The sequence below is a fragment of the Phalaenopsis equestris genome, unplaced genomic scaffold, assembly GCF_001263595.1.
Source record: "Phalaenopsis equestris unplaced genomic scaffold, ASM126359v1 Scaffold001093, whole genome shotgun sequence".
Lineage (NCBI taxonomy): Eukaryota > Viridiplantae > Streptophyta > Magnoliopsida > Asparagales > Orchidaceae > Phalaenopsis > Phalaenopsis equestris.
In genome coordinates, this window is record NW_018165532.1 from 279,354 (window position 1) to 292,408 (window position 13,055).

At 36.4% G+C, this 13,055-nt stretch overlaps 2 protein-coding genes across 2 annotated transcripts; both read left to right on the forward strand.

The window, feature by feature from the left end:
• Nucleotides 1-163: 163 nt before the first annotated feature.
• LOC110033135 (DEAD-box ATP-dependent RNA helicase 52C-like) lies at nucleotides 164-4,816 on the forward strand. Its single transcript, XM_020737020.1, is given in 8 exon segments — nucleotides 164-522; nucleotides 596-1,257; nucleotides 1,346-1,429; nucleotides 2,160-2,402; nucleotides 2,645-2,812; nucleotides 2,876-2,989; nucleotides 3,662-3,819; nucleotides 3,821-4,816. Coding segments are annotated over 7 exon segments (1,857 nt in total). The 5' UTR covers nucleotides 164-522; nucleotides 596-615; the 3' UTR covers nucleotides 4,269-4,816.
• A 4,455-nt stretch (nucleotides 4,817-9,271) lies between these two features.
• On the forward strand, nucleotides 9,272-12,950 carry LOC110033136 (uncharacterized protein At2g34160-like). Its single transcript, XM_020737021.1, has 5 exons — nucleotides 9,272-9,498; nucleotides 9,841-9,889; nucleotides 12,116-12,178; nucleotides 12,272-12,336; nucleotides 12,657-12,950. Exons 1-5 carry the CDS (start codon nucleotides 9,382-9,384, stop codon nucleotides 12,750-12,752), a joined length of 390 nt encoding a protein of 129 aa, XP_020592680.1. The 5' UTR covers nucleotides 9,272-9,381; the 3' UTR covers nucleotides 12,753-12,950.
• The last annotated feature ends 105 nt before the right edge of the window (nucleotides 12,951-13,055 follow it).

The window sequence follows — 13,055 nt, forward strand, 5'->3', positions numbered from 1 at the left end:
ATATATAATACAATAACTTTGTTGAAAAAAATAAATTTTCATAAAAAAAAAGAAAATAATTTTCCAAATGAAAATGTGATGACAACATAGAATAGATAGATAAAATACTGCCCTCTCTAAACCCTATGATGCTTAGTTGGCTAAAATGACTTGCATGTGACGAATCGTATGCTTGGACAATGATTCCAAAATGGGGGGCATTAACAACAGCAAATGCTTTGATCGAGGTTCTTTTTCGATTTAGTCCCTATTAATTAATTAATGCCATCAAACCCCTCTCTCGATTACAGGGATAGATTTTTATCCCGCCACTTCAGTCGCTTGAGTTCCCGAAGGTCCGTCTTACTGCGCTATCCCATCATCACTTTTTCCACCTTTTGTCCTGTCTCTTCGATCGATTTGCTTTCTCTTTTCTCCTTTTCTGATCAGCTTTTTAGGGTTTCTTTAATACGCGCTCTCCTCTCCGGATTTTTCATTCAGGACGTCATCGTCTTTGTAGCTCTAAGGCGACGGCGCGTTAAGGTTTGCATTATGGGAGTAATGTTTATTACGATATCGATTTCAGTTAAGTTTTAACTTTCCTTTCAAATTCTAGGATCTGTAACCTGCAACAGAATGTCCGGCAATGGTGCATGGGGCGAAGCTGGCGCATCCAAGGACTACTCTTACTCAAGGAGAGCTTGCTACATTCCCCCGTTCCGTTTAGCTGGTAATACTTCACCGGTTGTTACTTCTGAACCGGGTAAAGGTTCTTTTGGAGCAGGGGATATAAGCCGTCGCGGTCCATGGCACGGACGTGATAGATCTCGGGCATCTCGAGAGCAAAATCCATTCGGAATCGCCGCTGATGAGATGCGAAATCTTCGGATATCTGATTCTATCGATGTCACGGGAAACGGAATAGACTTCAGTGCTTATGAGGACATTCCGGTTGAGACGAGTGGGTCTGATGTGCCGCCACCGGTGAGCACATTCGCTGAGATTGACCTCGGGGTGGCTCTCTATCGAAATATCCAGCGGTGCCGGTATGTGAAGCCTACTCCCGTGCAGCGTTATGCTATTCCCATCTCTCTTGCTGGAAGAGATCTTATGGCCTGTGCTCAGACGGGCTCTGGGAAGACGGCTGCATTCTGCTTTCCGATCATAAGCGGAATAACGAGAAATTCGGTCCCCCTTAAGAATGGATGCAGCCAATGGGGTCGGGTGGCCTCACCTCGGGCACTTATTCTTTCTCCCACCAGAGAGCTGTCATGCCAGGTCTAAATATTCTGTTATTGGTTGGTTCACGTTGGAATTCATGTTTTTTTAATGATTTTTCTTGTTGTCAATTATCTTGTGATTTCAGATTAATGAAGAGGCTAGAAAGTTTGCTTATCAAACGGGTGTGAGAGTTTGCGTAGTGTACGGGGGAACTGCGGTTCACCTACAGGTATTTTTTAATTTTCTTCTGCAATTTTAATTTCTTGCGCTGTGGGCTGTGGGACTAAACTGCTTTAATATTGTATTATCAAGGATTGTCTAAATTTTGGATCAAAGTTAAATGATAAACGACTAATAGCACTCAAATAATTGCACATGTTTTTTGTTGTTGTTATTGTTGTAAAGTTTTGCATAAAGGTTTATTCATGGTGATGCCTCATAAGATAATAACTTTCTGCTTCTTGTGCCCGTTGCTGTTAAACTAATAGCATAATGATAATGGTTCTGTAAATGTGAGCGAAGTTTATGGCTTCCAAACTTATTGCTTGAACATTAGAAAGCTTGCCATGATGCAAAATATGCTTGTTTTTCTAGCAATAGTGTGACAAGATCTTTGTCAGTCAGTTTCTTTCTTTGGTTGGTTCAACGCGTGGTGCTAGGAAGTTTTTTTGCAGATGTAGTTCTTTATACTGGAAGCAATCATCATTTTTGTCAGTTATATGTGGGGATACCATGCCAACTCTAAACTGGTTTTTCACTTTTCCTGACTCATTTCATTTGTTATTATGGTTTTATTGCGTCATTTTTTCTTCTGGAATATTGCATTAATTATCTAGACTAAATTACTTTTATGCTCGATTCTATTGAGTAATTTACGTGCAAGTTTGTATTGTTTGTATTTATAATTTACATTGTATCATTTGTTGTTTTACACTTGGGTTCTATTTGCGTTTTGACAGCTTCGAAATTTAGAGAAAGGAGTTGATATCTTGGTTGCCACACCGGGTCGCTTGATGGATTTAATTGAAAGAGCTAGAATCTCACTTCAAAATATCAATTATTTGGTACTAGATGAGGCAGATCGAATGTTGGATATGGGATTTGAACCTCAGATAAGAAAGATAGTTGAGCAAACGAACATGCCTCCTCCTGGTGCTAGGCAAACAATGCTTTTCAGTGCAACATTTCCCTATGGGATACAGGTTTCTTGCCTCAAACTTTCTTGTTACTTTTTCGGTGAAATGCTATCTTCAGATTTGGCTGCTTTGCAGATGAATGATAATGATCGCTTAGTGTTTCATCGAATGAATTTATTAATCTGTTGTTTTCGGGGAATTCTAATAATCTTAGTTTCTATTTAATACTCAGTTGATTCATATTTCAACTCTAGATGAGTCCTATTTGTGCATATTGTTCTTTACACCATTTATTCACACTTTTGCAGCGTTTAGCATCGGATTTCCTATCAAATTACATTTTCTTGACTGTTGGGAGGGTTGGATCAAGCACAGAGTTAATTAAGCAGAGGGTTGAATTTGTGTCGGATGTGGATAAGAGGAGTCACCTGAAGGCTCTTCTTCACTCTGAAAATGTTAACGGTTCTAATGCAAAGGTATTCATGCCTCCATATTACATTACATTCGTTGTACCCAAAACTCATAAGCTTTTCTTGCAGCCACCTTTGACTTTAATTTTTGTCGAAACCAAAAGAGCAGCTGATTCCTTACAAAATTGGCTATGTATGAAAGGATTTCCAGCCAGTGCAATACATGGTGACCGAAATCAACTGGTATGTTTCATTGAGTTAATTTTTTTGTTTGTATCTACAACATAAATTTGGATTAGTTGGAACCTAAAACAGTGCTTAGATTACGTGATCTATGTTTTATTTGGAACCTAAAACTGTGCTTTGATCAAAGTATGGTTTTTTGTTAAAACACTCAAAACATCTAAAAGTATTTTAGTGTTTTTAAAGACTTATTAATTTTTTTTTTAAAACAAGAAAAAAAAAACAAAGGTAATTTGCATATCTAGCACACAATTCTTATGTAATTACATTTATGTAATTACATATATGTAATTACATATCTCACACCTAAACATTCATATTTGCATACATAACACTTTGGTTCTTTAAACCTCTGCTTGAAAACGTGTATTTCACGTTGAAAAAAATAGAAATGATGCTATCTTTTGATGTGATATAAAAGATTAGAATGTTATGTGTGTAAATATAAAAGTTTAGGTGGGAGATATATGAGTACATAAGAATTGTGTGCTATGAATGTAGACACCCAAAATGATAACATGTAAATCATACTAAACAAAAATTTAAAATAAAATAATATAAAATAAAAAACAAAGTTGATCCCAAGCAAGCCTTAAATTTATATGATCATTCTCATCATTAACCTCCCTATAAAGTCATATCTATTTACTGCCATATTCTTGATATTCCAAGGAGCGTGAGCAAGCATTAAGATCATTCAAAAGTGGTGCAACTCCAGTAATGGTTGCGACTGATGTTGCTGCACGTGGTCTCGACATCCCTCATGTTACCCATGTCATCAACTTTGATTTACCCAAAGACATTGATAGTTATGTTCATCGCATAGGCCGAAAAGAGTGGACTGGCCACTGCTTTCTTCTGTCACTCAAACCAGCCGTTGGCTAAATCTTTAGTAGAGTTGATGCAGGAATCCTGTCAGGATGTTCCTGATTGGCTCTCTGAATATGCTGAGATGAGAGCCTCCAATGTTGGAGAAAAGAATCGCCGCAACAGTGGAAGCAGATTTGGAGCAGTAGATTTCCGAAAGAATGATGTGCTGCCAAGGACTGGATATTATTATGACTCTGAGTCTCATGGTGATGGTAGTTTTGATCCTTCTTATGGAGTTTTTGGTACTCTCAGCAATGGTGCTGTAAGGAATGGCTACTCTTCAGTTGGTGATGATAGTTGCAGCGGTGATGCTGATAGTTCTATTGGAGTAAGAGGTGCGCCCATTGCATATAATACAGCTAGCTATAATGTTGGGTATGATCAAATTGTTGCTACTGGATGGGATTAGGTTCAATTTTTTGTTACACACAGAAATGTTTTGCTGTCGAAAGGGAGATCGGTATGCCTCATCATTGTCAACATATAATTAGTTTTTTTTTTTTTTGTTTGGCTGTAAATGCCTAAATTTTAATATCTAATATTATTAGAAAGAGGTGTTAAGTATTGAGGGCTTGAAATGTAGATGAACATTATTGGCCTTTTTTTACAGCTTTTTGCCTTATCAATTCCTTTATATAAAGTGGTCGGAGGCTATTATACTATCCCCGACCATCCCTAATGCGCCTACAAATTCGAGTACCACACTCTGCACTCGATGGAGTTGTAACTGACAAGTAGATGTCATACCAACTGATCTGAGTATGTAGTGCGCGCACACACACACACACGTCGTAAACTTAGCTCAGTTGGTAGAGCATTAGTTCGTCCGTTACAAGTCCCATCTAATCTAGGGCTCGATTCCCACGCGTTTAGAGTGAGGTACTCGAATAGTTAGACGTATTAGGGATGACTGAGGCTCGTATAATAAGACCATTCCTTTTATAAATGTATATTGTTAGGAAATAAATCAAATGACGTTTATTGCCTTGATATGGTGTAATGACATTAATTGCCCTCATATGATGTAATTATCGCCGATTCTATATGCTGATATCGAGGCTTAATTCCTGCTCTATATTTATTTTCTTTTCTTTTCTAAATCTTATAATACTTGTATAAATATCACATTTTGTACAATGGAAAAGATACACCAAGAAATAAAAATTCCTTTTCCTTTATTATGGTATCAGGGTCGTAGTTTTCTTTTTTTTTTTCCAGCATTTAATCCTGCCCTGTTCCCGAGAGCCGAACCCTTCCCTGTCACACAAACCTTCTGCCTCTGTGCCCTAAGCACGCGGATCTACTCTGCCCACGATCCTCTGCGCGATTCTTGTGCTTTACTCCTATGCGATTCATTATGTAATCAAAGATCGACTCTGCCTTAATCTGTTAAGGTCAAGTTCGCCCCTTCGAAGCTAGGCAAGCTTGCATCGTTCGAAGTAGCCTCTTCCTTGTGGCGTGCGATCCCCTTCTATCTCATCTTCCAATTTTTGTGTTTCTCTGTGCTTTTCCTTGCTCGATCCCACGTTGCATGCTTGAGCTCGCGATTACCTCTCTGCCCTAGCGTGCAAAGAAGTCGCAACCCCAACTCGCCCAAAGCTACCGTTTGAGCTTTCCTCCTCTTTGTTGTGGCGATTCTCCTCTGCTGTAGCTGCACGCGACCCACCTGTTTATTTGTTTGTGGAAGCTTTATTTTCTGTCAGCTCCACTTCCTAATGGAGAAATTAGATATTGCAAATCCTATTGCAATAGTTTTGGCTGGTTCAAACTATAATTTATGGGTTCAAGGAATGAAAAGCTTCTTGATCGGTCGCAAACTTTGGCGTATTGTTACTGGAGATATCAATAAGCCAACCAAACAACAAAATGAATCCGATGACAAATTTGCTGACCGCCTTGAAGATTGGGATAGCAAAAATCATCAGATTATTACTTGATTTTTTAACGCCTCTATTTTGTTTATTCACATCCAATTTGCTTATTATGACACTGCAAAAGAAATTTGGGAGTTCTTGGCCAGTAGATATCAGACTACTGAACTTGCTCATTACTTTTAGTTTTGGATTACACTTCATAATCTGAAACAAGAACTTAACCAATCTGTGAATGGCTTTCTTGCTCGAGTTCAACCGATTTGGAATTAACTATTTTAGGCGAAAGTAAGTGAAGATCTTCTTCATCTTATTCAAGTTCTCATGGCTCTCCGACCTGAATATGAAGCCGTTCGAGCCTCTCTCCTACACCAACCTCCTCTTCCTACATTGGATATGACTGTACAAGAAATCATTTTCAAAGGAACTCACCTCAATTTAGACAAGAACTCGAATTCTGAAATTGCACTCGCAATTACTCGTACCTCATATCAGAAATCTGGCAACAACATATGTAAGAATTGCAAACAAACTGGTCACGTTTTTGTTAAATGTCCGACTGTTTAATACATATATTGTCATACTCATGGTCATATTCTTGAGAATTGCCCGAATCGCCCTCCACGACTAAAATGTGGGGTCTCTAAGCCCAAGACCTTCTCAAAGCCTGGCGTTACTTCCGTCTCTGCTGCTACCACTGTCAGTTCTACTGCTATTACTATGAGTGATATTGAAACACTATTCAAATAAGTTATCTCTTCCAATTCATCTATGATCATGTCTGTCACTCCGAGTAACTCTCATTGGTTTTTTGACTCGGCCTGTTGTAACCATATGACTAATAATGTTAAACTATTGTCTACCACATCACCGATTTCTATCTTGCCACCGATTTACACTGCCAATAGTAGCAAAATGAATATCACTTACACTGGTCATGTATCTACCTCTAATATTAGTCTTCTTGAAACATACTGTATCCCTAACTTAGCCCTCAATCTCATCTCTGTTGGCCTTATGTGAATAAGGGCTAAATGTTAACTTTTCCCCTTCATGTTGTCAGATACACGATCCACAAATGGGACAGATTCTCAAACGGGACAGATTCTTGGGGACGGGTCGCAGGGTTGGTCGATTATTTGAGCTTGTATCTCTGCATCTTTCCCAGAAATTTTTGTTTGCTGCTACAACTACCAACTCCTCTATTCATTAATGACATCTTCTTCTTTGTCATGCCTCAGCCAGTAAAATTCAATCTTCAATTTCACGTGGCTTGTTAGGATCTACAAAGTTCAAGTCATTTAATTATTTACACTGTCAACTTGCAAAGCAATCAACGTTGTCGTTTAATCTTTGTAATTCAATTTCAAAAAGTCTTTTTGGCTTAATTCATTCAGACATCTGGGTCCTGCCCACATTCCTTTAATAAATGATTTTTGTTTTTTTGTGTGATTTATTGATGATTATTCTCGTTTTACATGAATTTACTTTTGAAAAATAGATCTGAATTGCCAAAAATTTGCACTTCATTTGCTAATATGATTAAAACTCTATTCTCTTATATTATTAAAATTCTTCGAACAGACAACGCTATGGAATATCGAGATTCTTCCCTACTCCAATTTCTCAATCAACAATGTACTTTGGTCACGCTCTGTCCTCACACTTCCCAACAAAATGGACGAGCTGAACGGAAACACCGTCATATTCTTGATTTTGTTCGTACCCTTCTTCTTTTTGCTTCTTGTTCGGAAAAAAATTGGGGTGAAGCAACTCTTACTGCAGTCTACAACATTAATCAAGTCCCTACCTTAGTTCTGCCAAATTTCTCCCCTTTTGAAAATTTTTTTGGGAAGCCTCCTGACTATTCCCTACTTGAACTATTTGGTTGTGCATGCTTTGTTCTTTTACAACCTCATGAACGTACGAAATTAGAACCATGTGCACGTTTATGTTGTTTTCTTAGGTATGGAATTGAACATAAAGAATATCGTTGTTGGGATCCTATTACAAATAAACTTCACAAAGGATATCATGGAATACACATATTGCTAGGAAATAAATCGAATGTCATTTATTGCCTTGATATGGTGTAATGGTATTAATTGTCCTGATATGATGTAATTAGCGCCGATTCTATATGCTGATGTCTATGCTTAATTTCTGCTCTATATTTATTTTTTTTCCTATTCTAAATCTTAGAATACTTGTATAAATATCACTCTTTGTATAATGGAAAAGATACACCAAGAAATACAAATACATTTTCCCTTATTATATATGAATAGAATGTTGAATTGTATTATGTTGGAATTTTGATTTAATCTCAGTAAAATAATAAAAGAAGGTTGAATAATATAATGCTGTATATTCAAGATAAAAAATTGAACTGTTTATATCAATAAATACGCACTAATGATAAAAGTGCATGCAAATTTTTACTTATTTTAAGGGCTTGAATTTTCGTAATATGATTTAAATGATAATAATAGTACAAAACAGCCGTAAAGGAATGGGTTAAATTGGCTATAACACATTAAAAAACTAATGTAAATTTAACTAGACTGAGATTATCCTTAAAAGATTAATTTCAACCGTTGGATTAAAGAAATGGAGTTTGAACCATGTTAATCACGCTCAATGTTTAGGTTCAATGAGATAGATTTAGATTTAATGGTACGTGCCTTCACATAATTAGTTTAAACCGTTATCTCTATGTTGTTTGGCTGCACTGTTTATTTGATATTGTGAAATGTTTTTAGGATGTAGGGTGCTGCATGACTTGTGAGTACATATAATTTCGTAATGATGTTATATTTTAGGAAGGAAGGTGGAGGGGTGAGAGATATGTCTATAATTTGAGAGAATGTCTTAAGAGATTGTATGATGACCTTGAATCTCCAACAAGTCAGAAAAAAATGGCCCGAAAATGATCCTAAATGTAGATATGAGGCGGAGCTTTTACTGGGAAATATACCCGCATCTTTGATAATAATAATGATTTTCTCTATTAACTGTCCCTAGGCGGGCCTTCACCTCTTCAGGAGTGCGCTTGATTCAGCCACTTCAATAGAATGACTCTATTCAACGTATTGATTTTTATTTCCATATTTAAAATAAACAAAAGAAAGTTTGTATTCATGTATGACTTGATTTGTGTACATATAATATTTTTAATACACTCCCATTTATAATCCTTTAATATATAGATATGTTATGATGTAATTCACTAATGAAAGATTTATCTGTCGTGACAAATTAGCAAGACTTATACTAAACGCATTAATTTAGAAAGAAAATTATTATATAATTTGAATACCATAGGATTCATATGTTGAAAAAATAATTGAATCTAAAAATGATTTTAAATTTTAAAGTAAAATAAATAAAAAAAATAAAAAAAGTATATTAAAATATTTAGAGTGAAATCTATTTCTGGTAAAATAAGTAAAAAAAAAATTTAAATGTTTCCAAATTAGGTCAAGAGCCGAAGCCCAAAAGCAGCTACCCACGACCCGGTCAGCGTACCCCACCATCCCCCCGTTCAGTTATTATAAACCATGAAGGCCGGTTTCTGATCTTATCGTTTACGAGTTAGGGCTAGGGTTTCTTTCTAGGTTGATTATTGTCCCGACGCTTGCTTCTTGGGAGATGGAGGAGGTTACTGAGGCGGCCAACAACCTGAGCATCAACGACTCACATAAGAAGAATCGGATCCAGGTTTCGAACACCAAGAAGCCCCTTTTCTTCTACGTCAACCTGGCCAAGGTAAAGCGTTGAACGCAACCAACACCCATCTCGCTCTTTATCTCGATTTTTTGTTGTTTGACCGGTTTCTTGTTTTCCCCTTGTTTTCTTGGAAGCCATTTCATCGTTTTTTTCTTTTTCTGTGAGCGAGGGCTGTTTTTGTGGTATCTGAGTTTCTGCTTTGTAAAAGTTTTTGCAAAATAGATTATTGGGTGGATGAATTGCGCTGTATCTATATATGTTGATGTGGCCTTGGGGATGCAGTGTAGGACTGCTTAATTTTGATTTTTTTTAAATTTTTTATAACATGATTCTGCAATGGATGCTTATATTTTATTTAAATCTGTGGGTTTCTAATTGCAGAGGTACATGCAACAACACAACGAAGTTGAGCTTTCTGCTTTGGGAATGGGTGAGTGTTTCGTCCATCTTGGCTTTGCCCCGAAAGTGAAATTTGCACCTGTTTTGTTGGGCCAGTGTTTATTCATTCATTTTTCTGTGTTTATTCATTCATTTTTCTCTTTTTTTTTTTTTTCAGTTTTAATCCCCAGGGTATTGAAGAATTCTTTCTTGCGCTAAATCCAGTCTTTGATAGTGTTTTTTGTTTGATTTAATTGCTTAATTTTTTCCGTGTTCATTTTTGCCAGAAGAAGTATTGCCTTTGAATCTTTAATTTACATGCTTGATATGCTTTCTGAACTGAATGTTATTGGAGATGGAACCGCCAAATATTATTGCAGTCAAAATGTGCTGTGATAGCACAAAGCAAAGGGCTTAAACCATTTCTTAGTTAAAATACAAATTATGAACTTTGGGTTTCATGAATTTATTTGATTCTTTATGTTCTTTAAATATTTTTGGATGTTCTTTAAAGATTCAATTGCATGCACAATTCACCTTGTCCTCGATTTACTCAGTAATATTTTCTTATCAAGGGCGATACCGGGGCAGGGTGAGTTGTGCACGAATTGTGGTTCTTTGAAATTTTTTTAAAAAATTAGATCAATTCAAATTCTCACAGAGAATTCATATAAAAATAAAATCAATCAATTGAATAAGATTTGATGTACCAAAACTTAAGAGTATTCGTGTGGCAGCCACAATTTATTTGATATTGCACTCTAGACTATCAGGGCACACACTTGTAATCAATTAAATTATGCAAATGACATGATATAAGTTTATTATTGTAATTAAGTGATTTATTCAAGTGAGTAAATGTTTGTATAGGCGGTTAATCTCTGAACAATTTTCTGGAAGTTGGTTAGCTTTGGGGCGATGGATTTTGTGCAAGCCGTAGTTAGGGATGTGAAATTGGCTCAAAGATCATAAATCGCTCGAAAATCAGAGCGAATTTTAGCTCGGATTGAAATTGGATCAAACCATTCGAGTCGAGCTACAAGCCAAATTAAAGGATCAAATTTATTTCGATCCGATTTCGATCCTTCATCATCTCAGACCAGGATTAGATCGGGATCAAAATAAATTCTTATGTATTTAAATATTTAATACCTAAATTTTTAGTTTTACATGTACATGTACAACGCATTGCCAGTTCAATTGGTAAGTGATTTTTTGCTTGAGCGGAGTGGCAACGGTTCGAACCCCATCTTTTCACAAAAGTTTGCATTTTTTGTTGGTTGGGGTGGCTAGGCGAGCCAAGTTGGGTTTGAGCTAGATTGATCTGGCTCACGAGCCAAAAATGGCATTAGATCAGGCTAGAAAATCGAATCAAAATTTAGTAGGATCGATTCGCCATCCTAGTTCAATCCAGTTAAAAATTTTTCGATTCGACTCAAAATCGGATCTCGGGTAGGCTCGATATTGAATCGTTCACACCCTAGGCATAGTAGAGAAAGGCTTAATAGGTGAAGATCTGGAGAAGATGTTGGTGTGGAGAGCATTAGTGAAGTAGGCGGCCAAGTTGTTGTTGGGATTTCATTGAATGAGAGTGTGGATTTATTGGGTGATGGATTTGGTGCTTCCATAATAGTATTAATAGTTGAAGCTCATGGCGACTTGATTGATGGATTGGCACTCCGGCGAAGAGGTTGCAATGCTTACAACATTGATAATCACAAGAGAAAATGAGAGATCATGAAAGCGGAGAGCCTATATTAGGTTATTTGTTTAGGGTGCAGATTGGGTTAATTTTGAGTTTGGTTCATGTTAAGTCAACCTGAGCTTAACCTGAAAATATTTTGTTTATTTTTTGGACCTGAACCAAACCTTGTATGCTTATTAGCTCAACCTGAAAAAGCCCTTAAACCTGAAGCAGAGTATCAACAACAACAACAAGTTTTTATCCTACTACTTGAATCCTTTTTCTCCATTGTGTCCTATTGAGTGTCATATTTTCATTTAATTCTAACAAATTAAAAACATTTTTATACAATATGCCCAAGCCTTTTTCGGTTACTCCTGCCTTTCTTAACATAAGTCGAATCTAAGTCATATGCTCTCCTAACTGGATCCTTAGATGGTCGACGTTTAATCTGAAGCAGAGTATCATCATAGCAAAATTTGTGGGCACTTGCAATTTCTCTGAAAACTAATCATAAATAAGAGTTCCATTTCTGTAAAATTTATTCCAAATCCATTTGACCGTTAAAATAACACATTTTAAAATATTTTGCAGCCATTGCCACTGTTGTCACGATTGCAGAGATCCTGAAGAACAATGGGCTTGCCCTTGAGAAGAGTGAGATTCATTCTTAGTTTCATCAAATAATTCCTTATATTTGGGTTTCTTTTGAATAATTCATCAGATATGCAATAATCCTCGTGCATGCAGGGATCATTACATCCACTGTGGACATCAAGGATGAGTCAAGGGGTCGGCCCATTCAGAAAGCAAAGGTTAGCGCTTTAATTTCTATGAAGATTTACAAACATACGATTCAATCCTTATGTATTTACATATCAAGCACCTAAGTTTCGATTTTTACATACATATACCAACTTAACTATGCATGAAAATCTGCATTTTAGTTTTTAAAAGTGAAAATAGTTGTATTTTTTTATGTGATATGAAAGATTTGGGTGATAAAAATATGTAAGCAAGCAAAGTTTAGGTGTTTCTATGTAAATATATAGCATTCGGATGGTATGTATGTAAACGCCCCTTTGTATTTAGTGATATATGTGCGGAATGAATAATTTAGTTATTTTGTGAACAGATTGAGATTTTGCTGGTAAAGAGTGAAAAGTTCGATGAACTGATGGCTGCTACTGCTGAGGAGAGGGATGATGGCGAAGTGGACGAGCAGAACTAAACTATCGTTTTGCTTTTTTTATTTATTTTCCTGCGCTTGGTAGTGTTGTGTTTTTGTATGTGAATCTTTATTGCTGTGGTTTTTTTGTTTCTTTTTTTTTGGGGGGGTGAAAAATGTGCTGTGATGTGCTTTGATCCAAGCTTGCTCCATTTGTAGTATGTTTTTTGTTCCAATGTTTATTGATTTGATTTGAGCCCATTTCTGTTTGTGATATGGATTTGCCTGTAAGGACTGCTATGCATTATTGTTATCGTAGCAAGATTTTTTATTTTGATGTTCGGATCATGAAAATAATAGAAGGGG